Below are 17,524 nucleotides of genomic sequence, written 5' to 3' on the forward strand. Positions count from 1 at the left end.
CGAACAGACTACCGTCATTGAGTCCCATGGCCTCCAATATCTTGTTCCTCAAATCCTCATAATCTTTCTGCCCCTTTTTACATTCATCAGATAGGGTCTGGAGGAGATCACTCCCCAGAGAAAACAGCAGCATCTTAGCTTGCTCTGCATCATCGCAGTCATTAACGCACGCTGCCTGTTATATGTCCCTGAAATGCAGAGAGGGGTCTCCCTTTTTGGTGAGCTTGGGGATGTGACTAACCATGGCTCTGAGCTGTTGGGTGCCATGCGGCACCACAAACTGATTTTGGATGGCCCCTGGGCCCTCGTCATCAACGGGCGAGCCGTACCTCCATTGTCGGAGGGGGTACACCAGCCCTGGTCCCGGCCTATCTACCGGGGCTTGCTGTGCTTCCCCTACCACTTCATCCTCCACCCCCCCCCTTGCTGCCAGAACTCCTGAAAACTCAGAGCTATGGGTGGCGGCCGTGGGACCTCTGATTCCCTAGCCAACTTTGTCCTGGGTGCTGCCTATGGGACGGTTCTGTTTGGGTTGCCGGTAAAGTCCGACTGGCCCGCCTTCAGGCTGATGAGGCATACCATGCCCTTCGCCCTCGAAAAGACCATGCCCAAGCTTTCTATCTCCTCCCTACAGGGCCCTTGATCTGCCTCCTCGAACCCCCGGTCGCAGGCTAGCTTGTATGCTGCCTTTACCTCCCTTATTTTCTCCTCCTGCTCTTTTAATTTTTGGGTGAGGTCGCAAATTGTGTCCTGCAGCCTTATCTCGCTGCCCCTCGCCTCTCTGACCTGGTATTCTAAGTGCTCCATCTTGCGCCTAGCGCTGGCTTTAATTTCAGTGGTCTGGTATTCCAGACGCTCTACCCTTGCCTGATGTTCCCGTTGCACTTCGTCGGCCCGGGCCTCCAGGCGCTCTATCTTTGCCTGGTGTTCCCTTGCCGTCTGCGCTCTATCTTGGCTTAATGCCTGAAGTGCCACTAGCATTTTTTCTTCCGCTAAAACCTTATCCTGCATTTCTAGGGCCAATTTCTTGAGCTTGGCGGCCTGTGCTGCTACAACACTGTCCAGCACTAGGACTTGTTTCTTGTAACACATTAACCAGACTGCCTTTTCAATTGCCCTCTTATGCTGTTTACTCGCCATCCACTGGGCGGCGGCGTCTATGGGACACTCGGCCTTTAACATAGCGCCCACCCATTTCTTGGCAATATTGACCTTTCTGCACACATAAGTGGACAACCTCTCTTCCATTGCGGTTTCTCCCTCCGTACCACTGTCTGTCATATCGCATACTGTCGCCGATGGTCCTGCCGCGGTTGCCATTTCTGTATGGGGTTTTGGTTTGGGGTTTGTGTCTGGCCAGTCAGTCATGTCTGAGCTGCTCCAGCCCCGTGCGGTTCGAATCACTTCCCCTTTGGTTCTGACCACCGGACTTATTTGCAAGTAGCGATATAGACAAACGAGACCAGTGGTTTAGTGCAAAGAAAACCAATGTTTATTAAAATTAGAGAAACAATTACTATACAGAGAAAAATTACTATGGATGCAACACAATTAAACTTAATGGGGGAGGAGAAATGGACACATTGAGGTAAAATGACTAAAATGATGCTTTAGCAATTCCCCTTAACTCCCACCCTTTGCACCTATCTAGATTGTCTTGTAATGGGCCAGAAAATTGATGCTCACCAGTCTAGGATGTTGAAACACCTGCTCCGTGCCCTGTTGCCTGCTGATGTTTTAGGTTTTCACCGCCCCATAGCAGAGATACCCCAGTAATTCAAATGTAACTGCGGGTATCCTACTTCCCTGGACGGGCTCTTCATCGACGATCCTCTCATTGGGTTGATGATATGGCAGGGCACTGGAGGCAAGGCAGGAGAGAGAGAGAGAGAGAAATGGCCTCCTGAGGGACTAGTTATACCCTTCCCGGTAGCCCTTATCTCCCGCCAGATCAGCTCATTTCTTTTGTCTGATCTGGACGTATTGAAAATCATAAAAAGGGTACCGATCTGGGCCCATCAACCTGGATGGCCGGTAATCGATTTTAAGCGCCTCAAACGCCTCAAACGCCCCTTTGTCCAACTGATTTTGTGATGGGACCATTCCAGTCTGAATGCCCCGTTGATCGTTTGTAAACAGTGTTGATGTTCTCTAAACAAAGGCCTGAATGCAGCTGAACTTGTCCCACTACATTTTGAATAGGCCTTGCCTGCTCTTGATTGTTTGTGCAAACAACCTTGATGATTTTTAATCAGAGGCCCGAATGCCACTGGGTTTGCTTCTCATGCATAAATGCAGAAGGTCTGTTCGCATTCGAGTTTCTGGAAAGTTTCTTCTCACAGTCATCAGAATACAAGCTTGTCAGTCCAAACTGAAACTTACAGGCTTTGGCCATGAGGCTGGCCGCAGCCATCTTGTTGAGCCCTGGATTTCAAACTCAGTCCAACCAGGGCTTCTTTAATAAACCAAAAGTAAATCTTCGGGGGGGGGGGGGGGGGAGACATGAAATTTGCGAATCCTTTCACGTTCTAAATGGTGAAAAGCTAGAAAGAGTGGCGGTCCAAGGAGACTCAGGGGTCATGTACAAAGATCATTAAAATGTCATGGACAGGTACAGAAAATAAACAAAAAGGCTAATGGAATGCTGGCCTTTATATTGAGAGGACTAGAATACAAGGGGGTAGAAGTTATGCTGCAGCTGTACAAAGCCCTGGTTAGACCACAGCTGCAGTGCTGTGAGCAGTTCTGGGCACCACACCTTAGGAAGGATATATTGGCCTTGGAGGGAGTGCAGCGTAGGTTTACCAGAATGATACCCAGACTCCAAGGGTTAAATTATGAGAAGAGATTACACATTCTAGGGTTGTATTCCCTGGTATTTAGAAAGTTATGGGGTGATTTGATTGAAGTTTTTAAGATATTAAGGGGAACAGATAGAGTAGACAGAGAGAAACTATTTCTGCTGGTTGGAGATTCTAGGACTGGGGGCATAATCTAAAAATTAGAGCCAGGCCCTTCAGGAGTGAAGTTAGGAAACACCTCTACACGCAAAGTGTGATAGAAATTTGGAACTCTTTTCTGCAAATGGCAATTGATGCTAGGTCAAATGTTAATTTTATATCTGGGATTGATAGATTTCTGTTAACCAGGGCTATTAAGGGATATGGGGCAAAGGCGGGTATATGGAGTTAGGTCACTGATCAGCCATGATCTCATTGAATGGTGGAACAGGCTCGGGGGACTAAATGGCCCACTCCCGTTCCTATGTTCCTCTCACTTCCTCACTTTTGTATTCCAATCCCCTTGAGATTTTTTTTTATTCGCTTATGGGATCTGGGCGTCGCTGGCAAGGCCAGCATTTATTGCCCATCCCTAGATAAAGGCCCACATTACATTAAACTTTTTGTACCTGTGCACTAGGTTTTAGTGATTTGTGTACATTGGCACCTAAATCCCGTTGCTCTTCCACAGCTCCTAGTCTCACACCATTAAGAAAATATTTCTGATTTGTCTTTCTCGGATCCAAAGTAGATGACCTCACACTTCCCCACATTGAATTCCATCTGCCATAATTTTTCCACTTAATCTGTCTTTATCCCTTTATAAATTCCTGCTCCCAACTACGTAACTTATTGTGCCTCCTAATTTAGTGTCAGCTGCAAAATTCAATATACAACTCTTTATCCCTTCATCCAAGTATATGGTGAAAAGCTGAGGCCCCAGTACAGATCACCACTTGTCATATCCCACCAATCAAAGGGCATTCCCTTTGTTCCTACTCTTTCTCCTACCTTCCAACCTGTTAATGATCCATGTCACAAGGTTACCTTCAATTTTGTGTGCTCTCTTTTTTGTTAATAATCTTTTTGTGTGGAACCTTAACAAATGCCTTCTGGAAGTCCATACAGACTTGTGAAGATGTAGAAAAGATGTTTCCACTTGCAGGGGAGACCAGAAGTAAGGGCCAGAAGTATAAGATAGTCACTAATAAATCCATTAGGGAATTCAGGAGAAACTACTTTACCCAGAGAGTGATTAGAATGTGGAATTCGCTACCACAAAGAGTAGTTGAGGCGACTAGCATAGATGCATTTAAGGGGATGCTAAATAAACACATGAGGGAAAAAAGAATAGAAGGATATGTTGATGGGGTTAGACTAAGAAGGGTGGGAGAAGGCGCGACCTGTCGGGCATTGACCTGTCGGGCCAAGTGGCCTGTTTCTGTGCTGCAAATACTATGTAATATACAAATTCCATAGACACTTTCCTGTCCAGCATCATAGTGATATCCTCAGAAAATAGAACTAGATTAGTCAGACCCATCACCCCTATGCTCTCTGACCTACATTGACTCCCAGTCCGGCAACGACTCGATTTTAAAATTCTCATCCTTGTTTTCAAATCCCTGCAGGGCCTCACCCCTCTCTGTAACCTCCTCCAGCCCTACAGCAATCCAAGGTCTCTGCACTCCTCCAATTCTGCCCTCTTGCGCATCCCCAATTTTAATCGCTCCACCATTGGTGGCTGTGCCTTCACTTGCCTAGGCCCTAAGCTCTGGAATTCCCTCCCTAAAGCTCTCTGCCGCACTACCTCTCTCTCCTCCTTTAAGACATTCCTTAAAATCTACTTTTTTGACAAGCTTTTGGTCACCTGTCCTAATATCTCCTTATGTGGCTCGGTGCCAAATTTTGTCTGTTAATGTTCCTGTGAAGCGCCTTGGGATGATTTGCTACGCTCTATGAATGCAAGTCATTGTATGTATGTATGTATAATACCCTCTATTTCTCCTGCCAGTCTGTGAGGTTATTTAACCCCGTTTTGTCTGATAAAAGCCATCACTTTTAACTTTGGCAGGTTTCTGGAGGACTATAGCCTATTGGTTTATAATCCAAACACTGGGGTCTCACACTCTGATGGGAGGTTAAAGTGTTAAAAATGGAATCCCGATCCCAATCCGCCTCCAACCCACCCACTTCTGGTTTTAACGGAAGCAGGACAGGGATGGGCAGCCATCCCACTCCCAGGAGGCGGGTCACCATTTAAATATTATAATGAGGCTGGCATGACTCAGATTTAGCCACCTTTACAAATTTAACTTTGGCTGGTCGGGTTTCTCAGGCCTCGGGGAACCTGCCAGCTAAAGTAAGGTGAGGCCTGCTGGATCCAGGAGGTAAATGCCTTTCCACCTACCTCCTGGATCCAACGTCCCTGCCTCACCCACCCCGCAAGGCCTCCGATTCCCCTCCCCCCCGCCCCGAGGCCTCCAATCCCCCCAAGGCCAACCAATTCTCCCCACCCCCTGAAGCCTCTGATCCTCCCCATGTGGCCTCCAATCTCCCCCACGAGGCCTCTGATTTCCCCCCATGAGGCCTCTGAGCCTGCCCCAAGACCTCCGATCGCCTTCGAGCCCCGATGCTCCGGCCCCAATCCTTCCCCCCTCCCCGCCCAATGATCTGGCCTCGCTCCTTCCCCTACCCCTCCCCCTATGCTCCGACCCCAATCTTCCCCCCCCCCCATCATGTTCCCCCGATGCTCTGGCCGGATTCTTTCTCCCTCCACCTCCAGCCCCCGACCACCCCCCGGCCCCCACCCGATCCCTCCCTCCCTCCTCTCTGTATCCTAGTGCCACAGGCCTACCCGCCCGCAGCCAGACAGCCTCTCCATCTGGCTTTCACTTTCCCGCTTTCCAGCCCCCCGCCCCCAACCCACCTCCATTTTAAAATTCAGGCCTCTTGTGTCTCACACTATCGTACTCACGTTCCCTCACTTCATCAAAATCCCAAGAGTACAGAAGCCTTTTAGTTAGAATATAAAAACAATATAACACAGTTAATAAGAGATTGAACTATTTTGTTTTAAAATAAAATTTTATTTGTTATTTTAAAAGTCCCTGATGACATATAGGGGATTTAAACCTAGGTAGGTTTGGGAGTGCTAGTTTCCAACCTGATGGAGTTGGACCTGCCATGTTGGCCAGACAGTGGTAATGGGTGGGAACAGGAATTCTGATCATTTATCGAGCAGACAGGCAGCTGGGAAAATTGGATTTGAAAATACTAAACATATTGAGGAGTAGCTGATGAGCTTTGGTATATACACACAACCCCCCAAAAAATTAGCATAACAAGAATTCATTCATGATCAAGATTACTTAACGTGTAATCAGGTCAAGGATTTTTTTTGACCACAATCCCTCAAACTCTAAAATGTTCTGGGGTGGGGAGATAATGCAATTAAGCTTGGTGAATGGTGTCGCCGAGTTCCTCACACCGTGCCCATGATTTTGCCAGATAATTCTGTTGACTATAAATTGTAAATAATTTTATAAAATAAGCCAGATGTATAGATACAGTTTTACACGGATAGTTGAGATTGCTAAGATATGCAGAAAATTCTTGTCAGAACGGTGTCTTCCAAAGATAACTGGTTTTCAAGTTGTTCTGATTGTGAAGTGATTTATTCACGGCCATTGTTCTCCCTTAACGTTTTGTAGCTTAATGTATGGAGAGGAGTCTGAATGGTGTAACATAAAAATCCACAGGCACGACAATCTGTCATGTTATTCAGTGAGGCTGATCTGTAGGCAAACAAAATAATTAAGACTTAGGTCACCACCTGTCCTTCATAACCAATGTAGATTCACAATGGTATAGTACAAATTGTGACATGCACTGAGTAAAAAGTAACAATTCACACTTATCTTGGGCAATCTATTTTTTAATCAATAGCAAACTCACGAATGCATTTTTATACTCAAAGTTGTGATTTTGCTACAAATTGCAAACAAAGTAAAACTTCTCCCTTGGGACATGCTTTGTGCAGACATATATATACCTATCATACCAGAAGAGCTGTAATTTAGGAGCAAGGCTTGCTGTGTTAGTGATGGGAGAACTGGTAATGTATTTATCAGCAGGATGTCTTGCTGTAATGTTCAGGGAGCAATGATTTCTTTCATTCGTATCTTTTAAGTTAGTCAGGGTCCAATATCATTCCAGAAGGAGGTAGAGTGGGAGCAGAGTGAGACTACCTCCTCTAGGGAATCCCACTCCACTTTGATCAGATGAGGCCCTGACTCCTGATTTACCCAACAACTTTAGCATCACTGCAACTGAAACCACTTCAATCTTGTGGTAAATGCAGCCAAAGCTAACTATAGGATTGACGGATAGCTCCTGTGAATAACAATGTTGTACATAAACCGACATTTTTCCTTTGTTGAGACTAGCCAGCTAAGCAGAGAAACATGGACCAACAGTTCATTTAAAAAAAGCTCGAATTCCACTGCTGAAATTCTGTGTCAGGAATAAGATAAGAACTATAAATAAAAATGAAAGTCAAAAACTTTCGCCTGATTAAAATTATTAGATTTGTCCAAGAAGTTATCTGGCAAGGTCACAGTATAAATGAGTTTGAGGCAGTTAGATGTATTTCTGGAGAGAGAAAAGATTGAGGGATATGGTAATAAGGTAGTTAGGTGGGGTTAACCTATCAAAAGGGCTTTTCCTATTCATAAAAGTTTCTATGAACCTCCATTTTTTTTTTCTTGCCATTAGCATTTGTCGAATTTGTGCACTAGCTTTTTCTCCATGTATGTGCGCGTTAAGCTCATGGGTTATTTTAGTTTAACTTCTGGCTTAGTTATTGCTTTTGGCTTTCAAGTTGGCAATGCGTATTCATTTAAGCAACATCAGATGCCCCAAGAAATAAATCTGCACTTCAGGCTCTTTGAGGCCCTTTAGCTGGCTTTGAGAAATGGGACAGGACTGTTACATACATTCCAGTGCTGGACAGCCATGGACAAGAGTTTAAAAGAAAAATTGTCATTACAAAAGTATAAACCCCTACAAACAGCATAACACCAAACCATGGTTCTTTAGTGCTGACAATGGGACTACTGTGTTTGACCACCATCACCACCCCCCACTCCATTTGCTTTACAATGCAAGAATCTTCATGATCTGTCTCTGAAGATTATGATCTGTCTCTGAAGATGTTTTATGTGTCGACCAAATATGGACAATAGCAATTTCTCACTCATATCTACAAGAAGCAGTTGCAACAATCTGTTTAACATCTGTTACTCCATAATTCTCTCTTGCCTAATATAAGGTCCTCTCTCAAGTAATCCAACACCTTGCAGGACAACTGAAATGATTCCGACTGCAGATTCCTCCATCTGTATCAGTGGATGTATCACAGTGCACAGTTCCACATTCTGGTTGCATCTTTGGGGACGGTCTAGCTCTTAAGTTGTGCAGTCTACTTACGAGGGTGGAAAAGCTAATATTTTCAGAGAAATTGGCATTGGATACAGAAATAATGCTTATGACTCCAAACCCAGATTTTCTTTGCTTTTAATAGCAGTTCTGTGCATACTTGTGGAGGAGATCTTTGGTGTCGACAAATTACGTGACCAGTCTGCTCGAATGGTTTGATAGGCAGAGTTTTGCATTACACTTCACCAAATCCACTGGGGATAGTTCTTTGAATTGGGCGGGGGAGAATCCACTAGACATTTGTGCCATTTAGAATTGATGAGTTCCTTAGACACAGTGGGGGCTAAATTTGACAGCCTCCGAAAACTGGCACGGGGAACACAATGCATAATTAACCTGTATCTGTTCAATGTGATGCAGGCAGCATGCCAACTTTGTGCTGCCTGCTCATTTCCATGATTGTAGCATGCAGCCAGTATTAACCGCACAGTTCATTGGTTGCACGCATCAGCAGCGGGCCCAAAATCATTGGAGGTTAGCACCACTTAAAGCCAGCCTGCACTACTTAAAGCCAGTCTGCACCTCTTAAAGGGGAGGAGCATTGTGGCTGGAGCAGGTGGTGGAAGTTGTTCTACAACTGATTCTGGCCTGGGAAACACTCAATAATGGCACAACATGGGAGAGAGCAAGCTCAAGGTTTTCCAATGCTGCATTAGAGGCCCTGATGCAGGAGGTGGAAAGGAGGAGAGATGTGCTCTATCCACAGGGGGCCAGGAGGCCCTCCAGGCAAACTCTCAGAAGGCAGTGGGAGCAGGTAGCTGTGGCAGTCAATGCCAGGAGCCAAGCCCTGAGCATCTGGATGCAGTTCCACAAAACATTCAATGACCTCACATGAGTGGTCAAGGTCTGTGAATGCATTTTCAAGTGCCATATCCCACCAACTGCACCACTAACCTCAGCAACTGCTCAATGCACCACATCCCCATCACTTACCTACCAACAATCTCTATCAATCAGGAACTGATACCTCACATTCATAGCTTCACCTCACCCTCATACACTTAGCACTGCTGCAAGCCTCGCACTCATATCTCACAGCTTACACACACTAACAACTATTCAAACATGACAGCCATATCACCCAAACAGATTGCACCACATTCACTGAAACACTTCCCTCTCTCTTGCAGGACAAGGTGGCGCACAACTGAAGGCAGCAAGACCTAACCGGCAGGGGTCAGGCATGCCTGCAAGACAGTGTTGGCCATTATTGGAATGGCCATTGCGGAGACCGTGGCCAGCAGTGGGGCTGAAACCATAGAAGATGACGGTATCCTCCTACCTAATCCTCCTTCTCACATCCCACATCCCCCTCATCTGATTTACTAGCTGCAGATGGTGTAAGCATGCACCTCTTGCTTCCCCCCTACTTCCCCCCCCCCCCACGACCCACAACCCTCGCCACAACCTTACCCTTGTGCCTTTCTCCTTACAGATACCAAAGAGCTGCTACATGGCCAGGCAGTGGTGGAAAAGCAACAAGACACTGATTACTAAGAAACACCATCAATCAATTTCACACTCACAGCCACCAGATCAGATACTGAAACTGCGCGGACTTTAAAGGATAGCTTAGAAGCGAGATTTGCATGTGGTCAGATACCGGGCACGAGTGGCCTACAGCCAGGGCAAGGGGCAAGGATAGCGCAGGTGCCAGCTCCCCGGAGGGCGAGGGTACACATGAGTCCTGCTGCAGAGGACTCAGATGAGCACTTTGATGGTGTGGGCAACAGAAGAAGGCTGGTGTGTATGTACAATGAAATGCTTGGTGTAGTGGGAGACCTGCCAGAAAGCCTGCGTGCAATGTCAAGGAGCTTGGAGGAGTCCGGCACCAACTTGGCACAGGGCTTTGCACAGAACTTAGAACCCATCCTTTCCAGCATGGAAGTGGTGGCCAACTCCATTAGCACAATTGTGGACTCAACCATGATGATGCATCTGATGGCCGATGTCTTGGCTTCCATTGCAGCACAAGCAGCAGTCAGCAAACGTCTGAGTGCTGCAGTGCAAGTTCAGACTGCTGTCATCATGGCTCTGGATTCCAGTGTTCAAAGGGGCTTGCAGGGTGTCACAGCAGTCCAGCAATCTGCCCTCCAACAGATTACTAGGATTGCTGAGGTGCTGCCCCGGGGGACTGGCAGTGGGACAGTGGAGTACAAACCTACCGTCCTCTCTCAGGATGACAGCATTAATCCTCCCACCACTGCCATTCCGCCAGCACCCTTGCTGTTGCCTGTCAGCCAGCCAACCCAGACTGCTGCCCATGCCGAGGTGGTGCAGTCCGCAATTGGGCCTTCTATGACCAGAGCTGCTCGAGGTCATCCTCCAAGGCCATCTGCTGTCTCCTCCACTGAAGGAGCAGTCTTCCACCAGCCATGCTGCAGCCACTGGGGTAGCACTGCATAGGAGCACTAGGACAGGCAAAGGCACACAGAAGACAGGCACTAACGGAATACACAAGGGTGATTAGTTTATGTTTGTATGCAATATGACATGATTTGGTTTATAAATTTGATTTAGAATGTTTATTTTTGTGTTGGCTTTTATTTTTGTATTGTGGCCAAGTGAACGCTGTGATGGTCAGTGACAGAGGGGAGGGAAGGTGTGAGACTATTGGTGAGTGAGGATTGGAGTTGCGTTTACTGGTTCCACACTCGGATAAGTTCTTCAAGGACAGCCCGGCCAGAAAGGGGCTGTCTAGGTTGCCTCCTCCCTTCCTCCTCCTCCTCCTCCTCATCATCATGCTTCTACTCCTCAGCTGGTGGCTGTATGGCTGGTGGCAAGGGTTGTGCCCTTATGATGATGAGGTTGTGCAGCATGCAGCAGACCATGACGAATCTAGACACCTGCTCTGCCAAGTACTGCAGGGCTTCTCTAGAGCGGTCCAGGCAGCGAAAGCATTGTTTCACCACCAATGGTCTGCTCGATCACATTTTCTGTGGCAGCATGGCTTTTATTGTATACATTCTGTTCAAATGTGCGTGGGTTGCGCACTGTAGTCATGAGTCATATCATCAGTGGATAGCCCTTGTCGCCCAGTGGCCACCCTTTGGTTTGGTGTGGTGGCTCAAATACAGATGTCACAGTTTACTGCTGCACAATGAAGGCATAATGACCAATGTTCCCTGTAACTTGTTTTGGCCCTGCACGGCCCCTTTAAGGGGCTGCATGGGCCATTCAAAATATCACGCATGTGCAGTTTTTACATTGTAAAGCCAGCAAGCTGACTGCGTGGATTCCCTGCAGCTTGTCCTGCTCTGCGTGCCCTCTTTTCATTCTCCCAGTCATGCTGTATTCCAAGGGGAATTCCTACTACTGCACCCTTGTCTGTCACCAAGTGGTTTGTGCAGAAGCCTTGAAGTCAGGAAAAAGTCCTTCAGTGCATGCCACACCACTCCCTGTAGACTTTAGCAACTTTAAACAACTATAGAAAGCACCAAACACATGTTGAATCGTAGCAACAGCCAGTAGAAATCAATCAGCAACTAACCTGTAATTAGTTGATGATCCTTCTAATTAGTGCTGGTGCTTCCGGTGGACGCTCACTGTGCGCACAGTAACACCCTTAGCAATATGGTGTCTGGCGCAACTCGCACCAGAAGTATGCACAGCGCCGTGGATGGCATTTTGGACCTCACAGGGCACTCATAGCGCCCAAAAAAACAAGGATCTGAATTTTGCGCCCAATACATTTTCTCAGACTAGAGAGGGTTAAACATTATAGGCAGATCATAATGTTTGAGGCTGCGTTAAGTAATTAAAGGTTTATGTTTCTCAAGCTGTACAAAGATCATTAAACACTAAAGGAGTACTGGAGATCCAAATTCATAGGAAAAATTGGGCCATTTCAGTTATTCTAAATTAGTAGAATGCTGCTCCCCTAATGAATCAGTAAGTAAGTGTGTGCCTTAGTGAGGTACTGAGCCATGCAGAACAGGAATGTTGCATTAGGTCATTAGTTATTATAAATGAACCATTATAAATTGTTATAAATTAACTAAATACTGATATACAGAGAAGATTGTATATGATCAATAAATGTATAGCATATCAGACTGAGGTTTTGGTGCTGGTGAAGTACTTTATTTTCCTAGTTTTCCACCTACTGTTTGTTTTAAATAGGATTTTTTTATGACTCAGTTTTGCCTTTGACAACCCTGGAAAAAGCCATGATAAACATGCAGCAATCCAAGAATGTTTCCTGCTGCTTATCACATTCCCTGTAGATTTGGCATTTTTTTTCTTAACAAAGACTACAGACTTGGCGACTCCTGCCAGGACAACAAATCATACTGTGGAATTAAACCTGAAATCTGTTGTCCTGCAAATAGCAGTTAGCTGTCATGCAGGCAGAGTATTGGAACAGAATATTGAATACTAGACTTTGAATATTTTGCATTTTGTTTTTGAATCAGAGTTTGTTTCTGAAGATATTGCTGGTGTTAACATTGATAACTAACACAAAATTTAACTCTATCTTCAGTTTTCTTCCACACCATCATTAGCTAATGGACGATGAGAAACCTGTCTGTCGCTAACAATGCACGCTCCGTACTTAATATCTGCTGTAGTAGATAATGCAGTTTACTGAGTTCATCGGAGATTAAATACTTTTGCTTTTTTCATTAAAATGATATCCATTTGGAGGATTTGTGCTGTTCTTTGTCTTTCATTAAGAGCAAATTCTATTACAGCTAACAGTCTCAGACTGGTTCCTGTTTAGTGGGATTGGCAGGCCTGAATTATTCTAGGTTTCACATTAATCTCGGCTCAGAGACAAAGGAGTTCTGTGTGTGTGTTTGTGTGTATGTGTGTGTGTAACCATTGTGGTGCAACTGGCTGGTTCCAAAGTTCAGGTACCATATGCCATTCTAGCTTTCATCACCCTCAACCACGATTTCTGTCAAATACCTAACTAGTTCCCTCTTGAAAACAAACTTGGCTTTGCATCAGACTACAGTTATACTGCCAAGGTCTTGCAGCTTGAGGCACAAGACTGTACAGTCAGATCAACAATCTAACCCAATCTTGTATCTGTATGCTGTGGTGTATGTAACCTGTTCCACCTTAAGAGAACTACCTTAAGAGATGTACTACTTTCTCTTGGCTGCTGTATACTGTAATACTGGTGGTGATCACACCGGTATATAAACGTTGTGTAGTGATTTGCTGGGCAGTTCAGCCCTGACCTCCGAATAGTAAAGACCTGTTAAAGTTATTCTTGTTGTCTGTGTCCAGTGATTTATAATAAACATAACTGGGACACACAGACTCAACAGTGGCAACGAGTCCGATCTTACCCTGCGGCAGTTTTACATCCAAGGCAGCTTCATCCTCAGAACGGGCGTCGAGAAGAGGCATCCGCCCTCATCATCCTGCTGAGCACCACATCGCACGGGAGGCATCGAGAACCCGGGTTAAAAAGAAAAATTCTGACCACGAAGCCCTCCATCAGCGACAGGCAGTGATCATCCCTTCTACCACGGTGGTGGGTAAGCCGATCAGCGACGCGAGCAGAAAGTCAGCCACGTTGGCTGTGGAGTAGGGGAGGGAAAACGGAGGAAAAAGGGCGGAGAACTTGACCGCGGCCGGTGAAAAGGGCCGGGCTGCAATCGGGGCCGAGAGGCGCAGCGACTGGGGCAGCGTTAAGGCCACGAGAACCGCGGAGAACTCAACCGCAGCCGGTGTAAAGGACCAGCCTGCAAGTGGGGCTGAGAGGCGCAACAGCAGGGGAAGCGTGAATGCCCACGGGAACCGCGGGGAAGCAAAAAAAGCGTCGGGGAATTGAGAACCGCTGGGGAGGCGAGAACGGCAGCAGCACGGCAATCACCATTGCAGCCAGTGGGGGAAGAAGGCAAACGCGGGAAGCCGCCATTGTAGTCGGCGGGGGAAGAAGACGAGCGCGGGAAGCCGCCATTTTGGGAAAAAGAAAATTTAAAGAAACTTGCAAGGATGCCTAAACATGGTAACATCAATGCTTTTGATAGCAATGTCGAAGATTGGGCCACGTATGTAGAACGCATGGAAGTTTATTGTAAAGCAAATGAGGTACCAGATGATAAGAAAGCACTAACCTTATTAAACTCAATGGGTGCGAAGACGTACGGGCTATTGAAGCACCTTGTATCACCAGATAAACCGGTGGATCAGACTTTCGCGAGTATTGTTACTGTCCTGAAAAATCATTTAAACCCCACGCCGCTGCTGATAGCGGAACGATTTAAATTTTACAGAAGAACGCAGCTGAAAGAAGAAAGCAACGCTGAATTCTTAATTGAACTGCGTAAGCTATCAAAGTACTGTCAGTTTGGAACAGGACTAGCAGATGCGCTGAGAGATAAATTTGTGTGTGGATTGTTAAAAGGAACACAAAAGCGACTGCTAGAAGAGAATGATCTTACGCTTGATAAAGCTGTCACTATTGCAGCATCGCACGAAGCTGCAGCGAGAGGCACTGCGGAAATGCAGCTAAGGTCATCGGAACTCAGCACCAATCAAATGGCCTTGGGTGCAGTAAAGTGTTATCGTTGTGGAAAGACAACACATGATTAGAACCAGTGCTGGTTCAAAAATCAGGAATGCAGAAAATGTGGCAGGCTTGGTCACATAGCTAAAGTATGCCGGTCAGGAAAGAAGACCAGCAACAAAAAGTCACCGCAGGAAAAGTGCAGAAAGGTACACAAGGTGACAGAGAACAGTTCGGATGAACAGAAGTCAGATTCAGACTCCAGCAGTAAGGAACTGGGTTGTCTAAGAGTACACAATGTGGGTAATGAAGCAGACCTCCAAACTATCTGGGTCACACTTCAGATAGCAGAAGTCCAAGTGAAGATGGAATTGGACACTGGATCGGCATGGACGGTCATGAATAAGCAAGATTACAAAAGGTTATTCCCACATATTCCCCTACGGGATACGGAGATTGTATTGAAAACATACACGGGGCAAAGAGTATACCCCATCAGAAAGATAAAGGTAAAGGTGGTCCACAAGGGCAAAGAAAGCCGAGGAATGGACTTATATGTGCTACCTAAGGGAGGTCCACCACTACTGGGACGGGAGTGGATCAGGAGAATAAATATGGACTGGCATTCCTTAAAAGCACTAACGGTAGATTCCGGTAAAAAAGATGTCAAACCTAAACGATTGTCCAGAATATTGGACGATGCTAAAGAGGTGTTCCAACAGGGACTGGGAACACTGAGAGGAGTTATGGCAATGATCAAGGTTGAAGAACATGCAAACCCGAAATTTTTCAAAGCCAGACCGGTACCTTATGCGATACGACCTGCTGTGGAAGCTGAGCTGGAAGGGTTAGAACGTTCAGGAGTACTGTCTAAGGTGGACTGGAGTGAGTGGGCCACGCCCATTGTTCCCATCATGAAGCGTTCATCGAGCAACAAGCCGGGGGAACTGGGGAAGGTTCGCATCTGTGGAGATTTCAAGATCACTGTTAATCCGGTGCTTCACACGGTGCAATATCCGCTTCCGCGGGTTGAGGATATCTTCGCTTCATTGTCTGGCGGGAAACACTTCACCAAGATAGACCTGGCGCAGGCGTACTTACAGATGGAAGTTGAGGAAGAGTCACGCCAGTATCTCACGATCAACACACATAGAGGCTTGTATCAGTATAATAGACTGGTTTTTGGAGTGGCATCGGCTCCAGCAATTTGGCAGAGGGCCATGGAGCAGGTATTACAGGGAATTCCAGGCACACAATGTTACCTGGATGATATTCTGATTACAGGAGATGATGATGAGGAACATCTTGCAAATTTGGAACTGGTGCTCACCAGATTGAAAGAATATGGACTTCGAGTTAATCGCCAGAAATGTGAGTTCTTTCAGAAGCGGATCTCGTACTGTGGTCATGTCATTGACCAGGAGGGGCTTCATAAGTCTCCTGACAAGGTCGAAGCTGTTGTGAAGGCTCCCGCTCCGGATAATGTATCCCAGTTGAGGTCGTTCCTAGGGTTGATTAACTATTACCATAAGTTTCTGCCAAATTTATCCACGGTGCTGCACCCGCTGAACGCTCTTTTGCAGAAGGGAGTACCATGGAAGTGGAGCGAGGACTGTAAGAGGGCCTTTCGCAAAAGCAAGGCATTGATCACCTCACAGGAAGTGTTGGCTCACTTCAACCCAACGCTGTCTATTCATTTGGCTTGTGATGCTTCTCCATATGGTATTGGGGCAGTACTCTCACACAAGTTGCCAAATGGCTTGGAGAGGCCAGTCGCGTTCGCATCCAAATCATTGACCTCCGCTGAGCGCAACTATGCTCAGATAGATAGGGAGGCTCTCAGCCTTGTGTGGGGAGTAAAGAAGTTTAATCATTACCTGCAGGGCCAAAAGTTTACGCTACTGACAGACCACCAGCCGTTGGTATCCATTTTTAACCCTAAGAAGGGTGTTTCGGTGATGACAGCACAGAGGCTCCAGAGATGGTCCCTTTTCCTAGGGGCACATCAATATCAGATTGAAATCAAAGGTACAAAGCAGCATGGTAATGCTGATGGGCTGTCGCGCCTGCCACTACCTACAGCGGAGGAGGCACCGACGGTTGACCCTGTTGAGTTATTTCACTTGACCATCATCGAATGTTTACCAGTCACCAATGCAAGTATTGAAAGAGAAACCAGGAACGACCCGACACTGTCCCGGGTCTACGAATTGACAGTGAAGGGGTGGCCAGCACATGGTGATCCACTGTTACCGGCATTCTCCGCAAGACGAGAACAGCTGTCCGTCTGTCAAGGAACATTGATGTATGGAACAAGGGTGATTATTCCTCCTAAGTTAAGAGAGATCGTTCTAAAGGAACTGCATGAAGGTCATCTGGGGGGAGTCAAGATGAAAAGCCTTGCTAGGGCTTATGTGTGGTGGCCGGGTATCGACCAATAGATAGAGGATCTGACGAAAAGCTGCTCAGGGTGCCAAAAAGTTCAAAATGCACCTCCGATTGCACCGCTGCATCCATGGGAATGGCCTTCAACCCCATGGCAACGTGTACATATTGACTTTGCTGGTCCATTCATGGACTCCATGTTTTTATTTGCGGTGGACGCACATTCTAAATGGCCAGAAGTGATTAAGATGACTACCACTACCTCGGAAAAGACGATCGTGGTGCTAAGAACGATATTTGCAAGAAATGGATTGCCAGAACAAATATGTTCAGACAACGGACCGCAGTTCGTGTCAGAAGAATTCCAGAAATTCATGAAGAAGAATGGGGTGAA

At 46.4% G+C, this 17,524-nt stretch overlaps 1 protein-coding gene across 2 annotated transcripts in view; it reads right to left on the reverse strand.

The window, feature by feature from the left end:
* Positions 1-5,848: 5,848 nt before the first annotated feature.
* LOC147120127 (collagen alpha-3(VI) chain-like) overlaps positions 5,849-17,524 on the reverse strand; it is a 147,646-nt gene continuing 135,970 nt past the window's right edge. For both annotated transcript variants that reach the window (XM_085985685.1, XM_085985686.1), the window contains one exon: positions 5,849-6,577. In XM_085985685.1, the coding sequence (XP_085841811.1) occupies positions 6,564-6,577 (14 nt within the window). In that variant the 3' untranslated portion in view covers positions 5,849-6,563. The remainder of the gene's footprint in view (positions 6,578-17,524) is intronic.

This window comes from Somniosus microcephalus, chromosome 4 (genome assembly GCF_052327205.1).
Source record: "Somniosus microcephalus isolate GS21.2 chromosome 4, FLI_Smic_1.0, whole genome shotgun sequence".
In the NCBI taxonomy this organism is placed as follows: domain Eukaryota; kingdom Metazoa; phylum Chordata; class Chondrichthyes; order Squaliformes; family Somniosidae; genus Somniosus; species Somniosus microcephalus.